Source organism: Tursiops truncatus, chromosome 1 (genome assembly GCF_011762595.2).
Source record: "Tursiops truncatus isolate mTurTru1 chromosome 1, mTurTru1.mat.Y, whole genome shotgun sequence".
Lineage (NCBI taxonomy): Eukaryota > Metazoa > Chordata > Mammalia > Artiodactyla > Delphinidae > Tursiops > Tursiops truncatus.
The window spans coordinates 21,241,627-21,257,330 of record NC_047034.1 but is presented as its reverse complement, the minus strand read 5'-3'; the positions used below and the strand labels follow the sequence as shown (position 1 = coordinate 21,257,330).

The window sequence follows — 15,704 nt, the reverse complement described above, 5'->3', positions numbered from 1 at the left end:
GCACTTTCCAGAATGGGCTTCTTCCTGCTGGGGAAGCACACACTTTGCTCTGCTTCCTCTGTCCCACACCTTCCCTCCGCCTCTCTCCTTAGTCGTCCTTGGGGACTGTCCCATCCCTTGCCGTTCCCCTCCTGTGTCCTCACACTGCATCCCAGCTGACCCCTACTATAGCATGATCAGAATTTATATTTAATTTGTCCGTTTAACAGTTTCCCCCACTGGCCGTCACTTCCCTGATGACAGGGCCTCTGGCAGTAACGTCAGAATGGACCGGTGACAGGCAGGTACCCAGAGCAGGAATCCAGGTGAGAACTAGGGCCCACCTGGAGTAATGGGGGCTTGGTAGGTAGAGAGGCTGGGAGAGGCGTGACGAGGGATTAAGGACCCAGAACAGGGAGGACCAGATGGATGTGGGAGAAGGAGCTGGAGACAAGACGAGTCTGGTGCAGAGAAAGGGCCGTGGTGTTTTTTGTCTTCTGCCTAAAGTCGCAGCCCACTGCCCTTTCGGTCACAGGCACCCAATGGCCGAGTGGAAGCAGAAAGGGCCTCGGGGCCCGCAGGGTGTCTCAGGAAAGCTCGGCACCACCAGCCCAGCCCGCTGAGTGCCCCTCCGCCCTGCGTACTGGGAAGTCCCAGAGGACAGAGGACTCACCTGCCCCAACCACGATGGGCTAGTGTCCGAGCAGCCTTGGGTCACCACTGGTGACCATTATTCAAAGGGGAGGAACTGTGGCATCTTCCCAAAACGGCAGCCACGATATTTCCGGTTTCACCTGTTCTTCTAGGACCTTGCCCTTCCCCACCAGGGGGTGGAATCTGCATCCCTCCCCTTGAACCTGGTGGGGCCTCTGTCTGTCTCAGTGAATAGATATGGCAGAAGTGATGCTCTGTGACTTCTGAGGCTCTCTCTCTGTAACTTCTGTGTAAGAAGTGGAGCTCCCTTAAAGCCTCCATGGAAGAGACCACACAGGATGCAGGAAGACCCCAGAGATTCAGCTGACGAGCCTCCAGCCCAGGCACCAAACACATGAGTGGGGGGCCTTCGGGTGACCTGAGCCCGTCCCCATCTGACTGCAACCCCACGAGGGACCCTGAGAGAGTCCCCCCTGCTAAGCCCAGCTATCTATCCTTCAGAACCACAGGAGAGAATGAGAAAATGATTGCTGTTGTTTCAAGCCTTTGATGGTGGGGCAGATTGCCACGCAGTAGATACAGGTGCAAGGAGACCAGGACCTTCCTGAAATCTGCGCCTGGCCAGGGGCAGTAAGAGGCCCCTGCCAGCTGACAGAGTCTCCCCCTGGGCGTGGGGGGACGTGCCTGCCCAGACACCCAATCACTCTGCGGTCCCCGGGGCACCCCAGGACCTGAGATGCACCGCACAGGCCTGCTCCGGGAAGCTGATGAGACAGACGGCCCGCCAAGGGGAGCGTCCCGAGACGTGGAGAGGGCCGATCTCCTCCTCTGCTGCAGCAGCTCCTCTCCATGGGGTCAAACATCCCAGCCATGCCGCCCTGACTGCAGCTCCATGTTTCCTCCTTCCCCAGGACGACGCTTACTCCCAACTGTGGCTGGCTTAGGGGGGGTGATTCTGGACGTGTGTGGGGCTGGTCTTCACCAGCTGCCAGAACAGGCATCACACCCTGGGTGCCCAATGACTGCCCTCCGCCTGCCCCGTGGTACTTACTGTGTCCATAGCCTCCTTCTCTCCCCGGATCTACCACGGGTTGCCCCCCAGGACCGTTTTTGCTCCCCTTACCCCCAAGGGATTTTTGGCTCTGTGTGGAGACATCTTGGGTTGTCATGCTTGGGGAGGGCTGCCAGCGCATCTAATGGGCAGAGGCTGGGAACGCTGCCACGCGGGCCGCAGCCCTCGGGACACCCCCATGATGGAGAATGAGCCGGCCGCAACCACCAGCAGGGCCGAGGTCGGGGAAATCCTTCTCCCTCTCAAGTCCTGCTTGTCCTGTGTTTCATCCCTGCAGGGCTCTGTGCCTTTGCTTTTCCATGGTGACAGCCAGATAAATGATAAAGGGACCAAGATACTGAGGCTACTTCTGGCGAAACTTGACCCTTCCCGAGACACTGGTATTTAGCAGTCTCCAGCAGACCCTGCTGACAGAATAACTGTCTCCTGGCCTAGGCAGCCTGGGGCGTCTCAGCTTTGGAAGGAAGTCCTTGGGAGCCAACAGGCGCTCCCCCAGCCCCGGGGCTGCTGGTGCTCCCCAGAGGAAGTGCACACCCTGCCAGTGCCCGGCCCTGCACGACGGCGGCCGACGCGTCCCACGGGGCCATCCCTTCCGTGACTGCTTCGCTGTCTGGAGCAGCCCAGAGAAGGGCACCCCCAAAGCGGAATGACCCCCTACACACAATCACGTCTCATTATATCGGCACTGTCGGGGGGAGGTGGAGGTGCTCCGTCCTGCTCACATCCCAACCCTGGTAAACACGGGGCTTCAGCCTCCTTCCGTGAGCTGCAAGCGCGACTGCGGCCAGAACAAATGATCCGAACCACATGTGTGCCCTCTCCCTCCCTTCCCCCTGCTGCTCCTGAGGAGCGGGGCCCTGAAAGGGAGAAGGAGAAGGGAGGATGCAGGCGGACGAGGATGCCGAGGCCTCAGGGTCACACTGTCGCACACCGAACTTGCATGGACGAACCAGACTCTCGGAAGGGAGGCCCTGCCCCGTGCCGCCCTCGGCTGCCCTGGACCGGGAGGACACAGCCTCCCGGTCGTAGGTGTCGACTCTGCCCCCCAGCTCCCTGCGACCGTGGACGCTGCGGTCACTACCAGATGGCAGAGTTACCAGCCAGCTCACCGTAGCCCTGTGTCTTCCTGCCATCCACATCCACAACCTCGCCTTCCTCCCCAACCCCTCCGTGCCCAGAGGCCCCAGCAGGCAAGGAGGTGGAGCCAACCCCATCTGAGATTCCTTCTCCTCAGAATTCCTTCCTCACCTCCCGAGGAACCAGAGGGTGAGGATCTACTTTCCTGGTTTCCTGGGGGCCTTCACAGTGTTGAACGAAAGGTAAAGTCTCAATGCAGCTGGGGCAGCAAAACACAGGGGAGAGATCACGTCGGGGATCGCGGCAAGAGTGAACGTTAGAGGTTTTCTCACTCTGGTCCTAATCCCCAGAGAGAGGGAAACCATCAGTCATACAGCCTTAAGGTTCTCCGCCTCATGGGAAAAGGAAAGGACAGACATGTCACCTTGTTCCCATTTCACAGGTGGGTAAGTAGAGGCTTGAGACTGAAAATAGCAGGCGCGCTACAGGCAAAGCAAGTGCTGGGAGAGGAGAGAGCCCAAGTGTGGTGGCAGTGAGGAGCCTCCTGGCCTTTTGGGAAACGTCAGGGAGCAACGGCCATTGCACGAGCCCTGAAAGTTGGAGCAGGAGACTTCACCGAGTCTCTTGAACTTTTCTCCAAACATCAGCGCCTTGGTCACCTCCTAATGCCAAGTGCTAGAGACGGACCCCATTGGTTGTTCAAGACACAGCAGGGCATGCTCCATCTCCCCTCCCCAGCCTCATTTCCGTACTCCCCTCAAGCCACACTCTCCCCAAAGGTAACTTGCAATTTGCAGTGATTAAACCCTTACTGAGTGTCAGCCTCTGGCACTCTGAGCTTTCCATGCATTATTTAATTTCATCCTCACAGCCCTCTGAGGTAGATACTACTATCATCCCCATGTTATGGATGAGGAAACCGAGGCTTAACGAGGACGGTGATTTACCCCATGTGATAGAGCCAGGAAGTGGCAGAACCACGAGGCCAGCCTCTAACTGACGGACACCCAAGTCCTCACTCTGGACCTTGCCATTTACAGATGCTTACTGATGTACGTGGCTTGCTTGTCTCTGTGTGGAGACCATCCCAGCCCGGAAAGTCAAGGATGGGAGGCCGGATCCCAACGCTGCAGTGGCCATAACGCACACATGGCTTTTCATGTCCAAACTGAAGAAAATTAAAAACTCAGTCCCTTGGTTGCATTAGTCACACTTCAAATGCTCCACACGTGGCTTGCAGCTACCATATTGATAGTGTAGAACGTTCGCAGCACGGCTCAAAGTGCTGGTGGACAGTGCTGGTCTAGAGTCTGCCCCACTGCACACAGGCCACCCAACGTTGGCCCAGCCAGAGCAGACTCCCCTCCTCCTGGGGCTTCCTCGCCCCACAGTTGCTGCCCAGGACCCCACTAGGCCTCACAGAACACATGGCCCTTCGTTTCTGAAATCCCCTGGATGGGGGCCTCTCTGTGGCTGATGCCGTGGGGGATGATCTGAGCAAGGGTCTCAGGCCCTGGGGTGGAGATGTTACTGCTCGACAAACACGATCTGCAGCCTGGTGCCGGCGGGGTGTGGTGGAGAGTGGGGACTGCCAGGGGAAGTCTCAGAACGTCAGAAGTAGTGAGACCTTATGGAACTAGGATCCAATCCCCTCAACTCAGAAATGGAGCAGAGTCCACACGGGGATGCGGCCTGGCTCCTGGCTCAGCGCCGGAACAAGCGCAAAGTCACACTCTGATCCCCAGGCCCACGGGGAGCCAAGGAACCGCGTAAACTCTTTGCAAGTTTCCTCTGGCTTCGGAGGAACATGTACATGACAATGGGAGGGGGGATTCTTTGGGGAGGATTCCCACTGCCTCTCCTCCCTGGGGAGAGGAAGTCAGGGACAGCCAAGGAGAGATGTGCCCAACTTTAGGCCTCGGATGAGGCAGGAACCCCGCTGTGTGATTGCCAAGGCTGGGGCAGCCAGGGCTGGACGGGGCCGCCGGGAGATTCATCACTGGCGCGTTTATGGGCCTGTCTCAGGTGCAGCAGGAAAGGAAGCTGGGAGCCCAGGCAGCAGCCACAGGGGAGAAAAGCTGTGAAAAAGCATTTGTAACCAGAAGAGCTGCCGGGGAGAGGACAGGAGGACTCACGGACCGCACACATCTGCCCCAGGAGCTGGGGGAAGCCACTGGGGTCGGGGACGGTGAGGGCAGTGCTGGGGCTGGCGGTGAAGCCATTGTTTTAAGAAACAGGAAAAAATATATTTATTTTCCCCACCAAACCAGCCAACACTTATTTTCTAGTTCTTTTTTTTTTTTTTTTTTTTTTTAACTACAAGCACTCTTTTTTTAAAAAGGCACCTACAAATTCCAATAGAGGGGCATCCTACAAAATCCCAGACCAGTACTCCTGAAAAGTGACAAGGTCAACCAAAACAGGCTGAGAAACTGTCACAGCCAAGAAGAGCCTTAGGAGACATGACAACTAAATGTAATGTGGGGTCCTGGATGGGATCCTGGGACAGAAAAAGGACCTTAAGTAAAAACTAAAGAAAGCTAAAGTATGGACTTTAGTTAACGATAATGTATCAATACTGGTTCATTAACTGTAGCAAATGTCCCACACTTAATAATGTAAGAAGTTACCAGTAGGGGAAACTGGGCTGGTGTGTTTGGAATTCTCTGTACTATCATCTCAATTTTTCTGTAAACCTAAAACTGTTCTAACAAAGTCTATTAAAATGTTTAAAAGGCACCTATTAAAATGGCTTTTAAAAATTATAATTTAAGGGGGTTGGATCCAGGGCTGAGGCAGGCACCCCTCACCCCCCGTCTCAGTGGGTCATGCCCAGGGTGGCAGCGGGGGAGGCGGATGACTGGGCAGTGTCCTCGCAGGAGACCATGCGGTTTCCAGTTACAACGCAGGGATCACAGCAAACACAGCTGCCGCAGAAGCACTATGGCATTACCTCTCCCATCAGCTTAGCAGCCCCCAAGGAGACTGACTGCCTGCTTACACAGAAACTAATTGAGACTCTGAAGCCCTTTGGCGTTTTTGAAGAGGAAGGGGAACTGCAGCGCAGGATTTTTTAATTTGGGGAAAATTAAATAACCTGATAAAAGAGTGGATGCGAGAAATCAGTGAAAGCAAGAATCTTCCACAATCTGTAATTGAAAATGGTGGTGGAAAAAGTTTTACATTTGGATCTTAGAGATCAGGAGTACATACAAAAGGTGCCGATATTAATGCGTTGTGTGTTGTGTGTGTTGCACGAAGACACGTTGATCGAAGTGATTTTTTCACCTCATTCTATGATAAGTTGAAATTACAGGAAGAAGTAAAAGATTGAAGAGCTGCTGAAGAAGCATTTGTACCAGTTATCAGACTGTGTTCTGATGGGATAGAGATTGATATTTTGTTTGCATGAATAGCACTGCAGACTATTCCAGGAGACTTGGGCTTAAGAGATGACAGCCTGCTTAAAAATTTAAATATAAGATGCGTAAGAAGTCTTAATGGTTGCAGGGTAACCGATGAAATTGTACATCTAGTACCAAACACTGACAACTTCAGGTTAACCCTGAGAGCTATCACACTGTGGGCCAAACACCGCAACGTCTATTCCAATATATTAGGTTTCCTCGGTGGTGTTTCCTGGGCTATGCTAGTAGCAAGAACGTGCCAGCTTTATCCCAATGCAACAGCGTCAACTCTTGTACATAAATTTTTCTTGGTATTTTCTAAATGGTATGTGTTTAGATTATATTAAAATAAAATGGATTGTAGACACTGAGAAAAATATATAATTTAAAAAGTTATTTACAGTATTTAAAAATGGGAAAATAGGGAGAGGTTGAATTTGTTCAGGACTCTACAATTTGCCAATGTGTTTGCCTATATTAATCGCATTTTTCATCACAGCCCTGGGAAAGGAGTATTATCATTATTCCCATTTTATAGAAGAGGAAACTGAAGCTCAGAGAGCTTGGGTAACCTGCCCAAAGTCACCCAGGCTAGTAAGCAGGGGAGGAAGCAGGAACTGGAAACCTCCTTCCTGCACGCTTTTCCCACTGGCCCTGCCCTTCCCCACTCTCTGCTGAGCCGGGCTGTGGGGAGGGGCACCCCGTAGCCAAGCATCTCCTAGTGTTTGGGGGCCCACGTGACTTTTAGGGGTAGAGGCAGGGTGATCCACCTCTGAGGGGCCAGGTTACAAAGACACGGGGCTGTGTGGTTTCAACAGCTCTGACAGCACTGGCAGCCTCGAGCCTTCCCCCAGGAAGCCGAGGGCCTATGGGGGCACCTGGCCAGGGCAGCTACCTTCCTCTGAGAGCTTTGAAGGCTCTGGGGCCCATGGGGGGCTCTGAGGGGGCAGTGGTTAAAGCCCAGCAGTGGCCCAGTGAAAACCAAAGGTAGGAGGAGCTCAGCTCTGGGACCTCCTGGGCTCCTGGGGCCACTCCATGGCCATCACCTGTAAGAAGAGGCTGAAAGCAGCAACTCCAGAGCCATATTTAGCTGTAGGGCCAGCCTGGCCGAGGTTCAGCCTGGGTCTCCAGCCCTTCCTCCAGATGGGCAGATTTTTCTTTCTTCACTGACTCAGTGCTGAGCCCAACCAGGGTCTGCAAAGCAGATGGCTCACGTCAGAGCAGTTCTGCAAACATGGCTGGAATTACTTTGGTGGGGCTTCCAGCTTACCCTCTGGGAAAGTGGGTGGGAGCTGGTGGATTAACCATTGCTGGGCAGACCGGTGAAGGGAGGCAGGAGGCTGAGAAATGTACAAGTCCCAGGATGGGCCCCACCCAGGTTCACTGGTGAACTGAGTGAGTCTCAGGGTAGAAAGTACAGGTAGGAAAATAAATTTTGCTTTGAGAATTTTACCTCCAAAATCCTTCAACATAGCCTCATGGCCACTTGTGATGGGAGTGAGAAGAGTGTGGAAAGCTTTACAATCAGATCAGGGTTCTTTCCTTTGGCAATTTTTAGCTTTGTGGCCTTGCATGGGCTCCCCACCCCCTGCCTCCAGATAAGATAAGTTTTCTTATCTGCAGAGTGGAGATGGAAATATTTACTTGGATGATTACATGAGACAATGCAATGAAAATGCCCCATGAGTTGCATACTGTTATACAGTGATGGGGCTGTTATCATTCCTGCTCTGAGATAAGAGATCTGCTCTCGGTGCTTTGATTCTCCAGCACAAGGTTTACACTCAGTGTCAGGCATGAGGAACGACTCTAGAATAGCTGACTGCCCAGTTGTAGGGGATCTCGGAGGTCACCCCGTTGACTCTCCCCCTCCCTCCCATTTTCAGAAGAGACTGAGGTTCCAAGTGATGACGTGCCCAACGTCTGCCAACTAAGAGCTGAGCCTTGACTCGTATCTCTGGTTCTGTGGCCAGGGGTCACTGCCGCGGCCCCCCTGTTCCTGATGCTTCTGAACCTGCTGGGACCTGGTGACAGTCACCACCCCGTGCCCACCCTGTGTCCGGATGCCAGAATCAGAGCGAGAGTTCAGTCCACCACACTTCACAGATCGTAATCAAACCCAGATCCTCCAAAATAAAAGGCCAAGAGGACAAAACGGCCAATGTGGTGTAAAAAAAACCTTAGAAATTACAGACCTGATTACGGAGAAATGTTTTAAAGGACTTACACTTAATCTTGTTTCTATTTGATTTGGTGCATACCATGGGGATTTTTACCCCAGGGAGTGTAAGCTTTGCGACTCCTCTCCAAATGGCCTGACAGTATTTAACCAGGACTTAAATCTTGCAATTTGGCCCTTAAGATGTCATTAAACTTTAAAGTAGATGTTTAGTCTAGGTGTGGAATTTAGCCCGGGTATGACAGTTGTCATTTTTTTTCCAGATTTCCTAAAGCCCCCATGGTTGGTCAAAGTCTCCATCAACTTCTAGCCCTGTTAACTTCCATTTTCTCTAACCAATGGATTTTCCGGGAGCACCCACCTAGGTGCCCTAGGCCCCCTGGGCATCTCTCTTTTGTGGGGGAGAGAAGGTGGGAAATGGGAGGTATGTTTTCTGTGGGTAAAAATGTGCTCTGGCATCTCAGGAATTTGCACACAGAGGCTGAGCTCAGAGAGCGGTGTTTGCACGCCCAGCCCTGGGTCATGCTCTCGGAGACCCATTTCACAAGGGGCTCCCAGTTGCCTGTCCTAACGATTCACACAAATGCCCTGACATCCCTCAGAGACTGAAAACTTTCCATGCCCCTTCTGGGGAGCCTAGCTCAGGGGTTAAACACACAGACGCTCTGCATTTGCATTCCAGGCCCTCACTTCAGCTGTTGGATGACCTCAAACAAGTCACTCCCAGCCTAGCTCAGGGGTTAAACACACAGACGCTCTGCATTTGCATTCCAGGCCCTCACTTCAGCTGTTGGATGACCTCAAACAAGTCACTCCCAGGACAGAACCTCTGCTGGGTGGGCCAGGAAAGAAGCTACAATTCAAGATGATTAATTTTGTTACTGATAGACTGGTCTGGAAAGCAAGTTGGAGCTGATGGCTCGAAACAAGTTTTTGGTTATTCGCAGCAAATAATCTCCTCCAGCAATCATAGGCCCATATCTATTATGAGTAAAAAAAATGAGCGTGGATTCTATGAGAATCTTAAATAGTGGTCCCAGGCCCCATCGTTAAGACTTCTTTGCAGAACCCTCGGGTCCTGTACAGCAATAAACAACAAGGTCCTACTGTATAGCACAGGGAACTATATTCAATATCTTATGATAAACCATGATGGAAAAGAATATGAAAAAGAATATATGTATAACGGAATCACTTTGCTGTACAGCCGAAATTAACACAACACTGTAAATCAACTTTACTTCAATAAAATAAATTAAAGAAAAAAAAAAAAGAAAACTTGGGGGCTTTCGTGCCAAAGCTGGAGCAGGTTCCAATCTCAGCAGGCACTATGTCCAGAAAATCAGAGCTCAGCTACAGAGAGCAAAGTTTCAGACCCTCACGATTCAGCTACTCCAGTTGAACTTACTTGAATGAACATTTCAATTGCCTCTGTGACAATAAGCGCCCACATTCACTGTTGTGATACCATGGTGAGCTCGTCCTGCAAACACTGAGAACGCCCTGGTACGTTAACTTCCTCCCAGCAGTGAGTGTGAGGGTTTCCTGTTCCTCCACACACTGAGTCACCATCCCACCCCTGAACCCCAGAGACCTGATGTCTCAGTGCTGCAACCGGGCCTGGGCTAGGCCTCCCACCTGGCCCTCAGCCCAGAGTCTGACTGTTCCGTGGGCCACTAGCAACACGGGCCCCGGGACATACAGACACCAAGGGTGGCTGAGATGCAGAAGCTCCTCCGTCTTCTAGTGGGAGTGTCTTTGTAACTTCAACAACTAGCCCAGGGCAGGGGACCCAGGAGGCCTCACCGCACATCTGTGCATTTGTCTGCCTGCCGCAGCACCGGGTCCTCAGGGGACAAGACATTCCAGGAAGCTTCTAGAACTGGAAATTGCCAAACTCTCTGGCAAGGGAGCAGAGCCATAGATCATTCCTCACGCCTTCTATCCACAGCCTTTCAGACAAGCCCCCGTAGCCTGTTTGAGATGCCATCACTTACCCAGGGCTCCTTGGCAGATGTCTGTGCGAGTGGCCCCTCCAGTAATAAATTGTGGATCATCGCAGATCTCCTGGAAACGAGACCCACAAAGTGCTGTCAACCCACCTGCCACGTGCTTCTGTAGTCAGGACACCTCGCTTCCCAGAAGGTGCATCGGACCCCCTCCGCCCCTTCCCCTCCCCTCTAGGGAGAGCTATGCAGTTACAGTTAGACTGCCACGGGACCCCAACGCTCCACACCGCCTACAGCCCACTTCATCACGCTACCTTCCTAGGGCCAGGGCAGTGCCAAGTCCAGCCTCCTGTGGGGGCCTTGAGACGGTCCACGCTCTGGAGCTGCCCCGCCCGCTATGCCGGTCCCTCTCTGTTCCTGCATGGAATTCCTCCCTCTCCCACGCTCTTCTCTCCTTTTCCACATCTTACCATATCTCAAGACCCACTGCCACCAACTCCACGAAGCTCTCCTTCACAGTCCAGCCCTCACCCATCCTTCTGATCCTGAATCCCAGAGTATGTGTACTCTGCAATTTAGCAGCTAGTTGTGTGCTATGTGGTGGTGCTGGGTACCAGTCTGTCTTCCTCACACTCACACGCTTCTTGAGGGCAGGGGAAGGTATCTAGCCTTCTGGATTCGTCCACAGGCCATGATACCTGGGGGTCCACGTACCGTGAGCCTGCTGTGTGTCAATACTGTGTGTGGTACTTTATCTCAGGCAGCCCTTCCGGGAGCACAGATGGACACTGACACCATTTCACAGGTGGGGAGACAGGCTAAGAGATAAAGCCACATATCCCAAGATACACTGCTCGTAAGCTGTAGATGGCACTGGGATTTGAACTCACCGGTGTAAACCATGTATTCTTTCCCTCCTGCCCTGCCCCTAATGGATTACTAACAAGCCTCCAAGGGCTGTCCCACAAGTCGCCTGCTGGAACCTAACCCTGAACAGTGCTGGCCCTTCTGCAGCCCCCTCTGAGTATGCTTCCTGATTCTGAAGAGCCTCACCCCAAAACCACAGAGGAAGTCAGGGCATGAATCTGGGCTTCCCTCGGCCGGGACCCCTTGGTTGGTAAGAGCTCCACCCCAGAGCGCCCAGCCCCCTGTACCCATCCCCCCACCCCCCTCCCTGTCAGGCAGCAGCTTTTCTTGGGTGAGGCCTGGATCTAGACCCTGGCCAACCCAGCTTAGGCTGTAGGCTCTTTTGGAATCCGCAGAACACACTCCTTTCATGCCTCTGCATTGTCCCTTCCCTGTTAAGGTTGGGCTGTTTGGGGGAATGACAGGGACAGTGAGAATGCTTTTCTGCGGAGGCAAATGAAGCCAGCTTGGCCCAAGGCCCGCCAGCCAAACGCTTATCCTGCTGATGGAAGAGACTGGGTTTGGTGCTGGGAGCCCAAAAATCATACTGACAATCTTCAGTGTGCCAGGCACTTACCCTAGAAGGATTTTTCCACTATATTTGAGAAACTTCCTCACACCTTTGGCACCCTCTCCAAAGAAGGAAAAGTTTAGAGTGGCCCTTAGAGATGCTTCAGGAAATTGAAACTTGTCCACAACATGAAGGGCACGGAATTAAATACGGAACTTAACAGTCCCAGGAAAGGGGTTGAGGGCTTGGGCCTTGGAGTCAGACAACCTGGGTTTGAATTCTGGCTCTGTCACTTCTTATATAGGTTCTATGACCCTGGCAAGTTACGTCACCTCTTTAAGCCTCAGTCTCCTCATCTGTATAATGGGGATGGCGCTGACAAGTGTACCTACCACATCAGGTTGTTCTGAGGGTTAAATGAGATGGCTATGTCCACATGCCTTGGTAAGAGCTCTATAAAAGTCACCTACTATTGATTATTACTGGAGGAGTTGATCATAATCGCTGAACTTGAGGCAGGAGATGCAGGTGTGAGGCTAAGTTCACCCAGCTGAGTGTAAACGAATCATAAACCACTCAGAGGCCTTAGATGTTTCAGGGTCAGGTGGGGACTCACACACCTGCCCTCGCTCCCACCTGACTGGTGGTGCCGGCTGTTTCCTCGCTGTGCCTCTGCGTCAGCCACAGGGACTGCAGCCCTGTGCTCCTCAGCCTCCTTCCCAGCCCCCAGCCCTCTGTGGCCAGAGGAGCAGCCCCCGCTCCAGGGCTGGTCTGCTCCCCTGCCTCCCTCCTGCAACCCTACTCTCACTTCCTGGTGGCTCCGTTTCACCGTCTCCCCGCTGCTTTTCTCTCTGGGACCTGACATATAACACATTCCAATTGCTCTCATCTGAAAACCAGCCACTCAAGCCCCGGGTCCCACTCTCCCTGACACTCTTCCTCCTCTCCTTTCACAGGCCCCCTTCTGGAATTAGCTGGGCACGCTCTTCATTTCCGGTTCCTTACTTTGGGGTCTACAGCCATCCGGCTTCTACCCCATTGCAATCCTATGCCACTGCAATTGCTCTGTTACAGTTACCAATGACTTGCTTCCATCCAGATCCAGTGGACACGTGTCTGTTCGCCTTGCCTGACCCGAACCACAGTGGTGTTGGAGAAGGCAGAGAGGGCGGCTGTGAGCTGTGGCTCTCGACACCCATAGGCTGGACACAGTCCTGGCTCCACCCCAGACACCTGTATGAGCGAATAGCTAACCTCCCCCGGCCTCAATTTCTTCAACTGCTGAATGGGACAGTAACAGCTACCCTCCCCCTTGGATGTGCAGTGCACACCCTGTCCCGCCCTAATCTGGGGCCCTAAAATGGTCTCGGATCTCTATTTCCCCATCTGGAAGTCCTACAGGCATTTCCAACTGTTGGGTGACCTGTCTGTGGTCCCCTCACTAGCCCCTAAAGCCTTCAGGGGCAGAAACCATATGCACTGTGCCTGACATTCAGTAGGTGTTCAAGATATGCTTATTGAGTGAATGAAAGAATAAGCAAAGAAGTATGTAAATTCACTTTGTAAACTGTAAAGTGCTATACAAATGTAAGGCGAATACATTCTCGTTTATCACTTTCACAGCTGTAATTCTGTTTGAGGCTAATTAGTCTTGCATTCACTCATTCCACAAATAGTCAGTCTTTGTTCACAGATGTACCCCAAGCATTTAAGACACTGCCTGACATATAACAGGCACTCAATAAGTATTGTTAAATGAATGAATGAACGAATGAATGCATACTCTGAATGCACTGGGGATAGACTGGTGCACAATACACACGTGGTCCCTGCAGTTCACTAGGAAGGACAAACAAATATATGTAATTACATTTATAAGTTGTGAAAATGCTATGAAGGAAATTAGCAGGGTTCAGTGATAAAGAATAACAAGATGAGAAGGGGGCTGCTAAGAATGGTCAGGAAAGATCTCTTTGGGGAGGTGACATCTAACTAAGTCCCAAAGAGTAAGTGAGTCAGACCCCAGAAAACCAGGAAAGAGCATCCCTGGCAGGTGAGGCAGGAAAGAGATGGGTGCCCTTGAGAAACTAAAAGGTGCTGGGCCTGGTGCGCCAGTGGGGAGAGGAAACTATGTAGGCATCGCCTCTTCTTTTAGACGAAGAAACGGAGGCAGGGAGGTTAAAAGGCTCACGCAGGTTAGCAAGAAATGAACTCAAGTGCTCCAGGCCAAGGACACTTCCTACTGAACTTGCTGCCTACGGGCTGGGTTTGGAGTAACAGAAGGTGACTAGCGGGTGGGGGTGAGGGGCTCAGAGAAGTGGGAGCAGGGCGGGAATGTTTATTTCCCTAACAGGAGTCTGGAGCCTGTATTTCCCAGGAAGCCTCCTTGAGGTTTGGTGGGGGAAGATCGGTGAGGTGTCCCATAGGACATGGGGCCAGGAGGGGTTCCAGGGGAAATAGGATGGACAAACTAATCAGGAAGGAAACTGTTCCAAGGCCTGCCAGGGCAAGGAGGACAGAGACCCAGCGGGGCGGGATAAGGGAACACCGAGGGGCCCTTGAGCAGGGGTGAGGATTCTGGGAGGGTGAGTAAGGTGCAGGAACTGGCTCCTGGCTGCATCTCCCCTGTCCTTTTGATAATCCCCAGGGTAAATGTTACAGGGAGGTCGGCCCCCATTTGGAAAAATAAACAGGAAACTCCGACTGGATAAATCTAACCGTGGCTGCATGAGGCAATCCTTAGTCACAAAGGACCAGGCCAGGCGTGGAGTTTCTCCCTTCCTGAAGCAGCCTAACCGAGTTAGAGACCGACTTTTCCCGGTTGGATAGTGTCTCACTCACCCCACCCCCACCCCACCCCCGGCACCCTGCCTCCCTTCTCCGCAGACTCTCTCCCCACCGGAGTCCAACAAGTTTTCTCCAGGTTCCCCCTATATCAACCCAGTTTTTGTGAGTTTTTTTTGGCGGGACTGCTAGTGGGATTTACGGGCAGCGTGCATTTCGGCCCGTCCTGCGGGCGCCGTGGGTGGCAGAGGGGACACGGGCGACCGCGGAGCTTCCCCCGACCCCGCGCCTGCAGAGTCCCCGGCTGGGCAGCGCGGGGACGGGGCTCCCGGCTGCGGGGCTCGGCTCTGCGCGCTCCCCGGGCTCCCCGCGCGCTGGGCCTGGTTCTCGGCTGCCGCGAGGCCCGGTCGCTGCGCCTCCGGTCTCCGCGCCCCGCCCGCCCCGCATCCCGCCGCGGGCCCGCTGCCTACCGTGGGCCGCTTCCACTCGATGCCCCGGGTCTTGCTGGAGTAGGGTCCCAACTCCTTGAAGCCCAGGGAAGACGGGAGGGCCGGGAAGGACGGGTCCTGGAAGAGCGCCCCGGCCTCCAGGCACTCGTCCCGCAGCGCCGCGTAGTCCTGGTTGAGGTACTTGATGGCCCTCTCGTGCGAGCCCAGCCCCTCGGCCGCCTCCCGGTCCCTCGCCAGCTTGACCGCGATGCCCGCCATGGTCGGCCCGGTTTCCGCGCTGCGCGAGCGAGAGTCTCAGCGGCTGCTCTGCGCGTCGCTCCGCAGGGGCGCGGCCAGGGTTCGGCGCGCGGCAGCGGGACTGGGAGCGGCCGCCGCGGGTGATGATTCACCCGGCAGGGCAGCGTACTCCGCGCGTCGGGGCGTGGCCTGGCCGCTCCCCGCCAGCTCGGCGCGCGGCCCTAGACCCTGCCGGCCGGTGGCCTGCACAGCGCCGGCGGGAGGACGGCGGCGGCGGCCCACGGGTCCGGTGCTGCTACCTGCGGCCGGCGCCTGGGATGGACGAACCGGCTCGCGCCGTGCACCTGGGCGTCCTGGTGGAAAAGTGGGGATTCAAACCCAACCCTGGGCGAAACGCGAGGCTGGGGCTGTCCTGACTCTCCAGGACACACCCTGTGAGTCAGAAGATCGGGGAGAGAGCTCCAGGGGACTAAATTAGCTCTGTGAGAAGGTTGTCCCTC

At 53.9% G+C, this 15,704-nt stretch overlaps 1 protein-coding gene and 1 pseudogene across 3 annotated transcripts in view; one reads left to right on the top strand and one right to left on the bottom strand.

The window, feature by feature from the left end:
- Positions 1 to 15,375, bottom strand: part of CAPN2 (calpain 2) — a 63,082-nt gene extending 47,707 nt beyond the window's left edge. For all 3 annotated transcript variants that reach the window (XM_033851100.2, XM_073800717.1, XM_033851103.2), the window contains exons 1-2: positions 14,989 to 15,375; positions 10,366 to 10,435 (exon numbers count right to left, since the gene is read on the bottom strand). In XM_033851100.2, the coding sequence (XP_033706991.1) occupies positions 10,366 to 10,435; positions 14,989 to 15,225 (307 nt within the window). In that variant the 5' untranslated portion in view covers positions 15,226 to 15,375. The remainder of the gene's footprint in view (positions 1 to 10,365; positions 10,436 to 14,988) is intronic.
- LOC117311045 (poly(A) polymerase alpha pseudogene) lies at positions 5,660 to 6,566 on the top strand (annotated as a pseudogene).
- Positions 15,376 to 15,704: the final 329 nt, after the last annotated feature.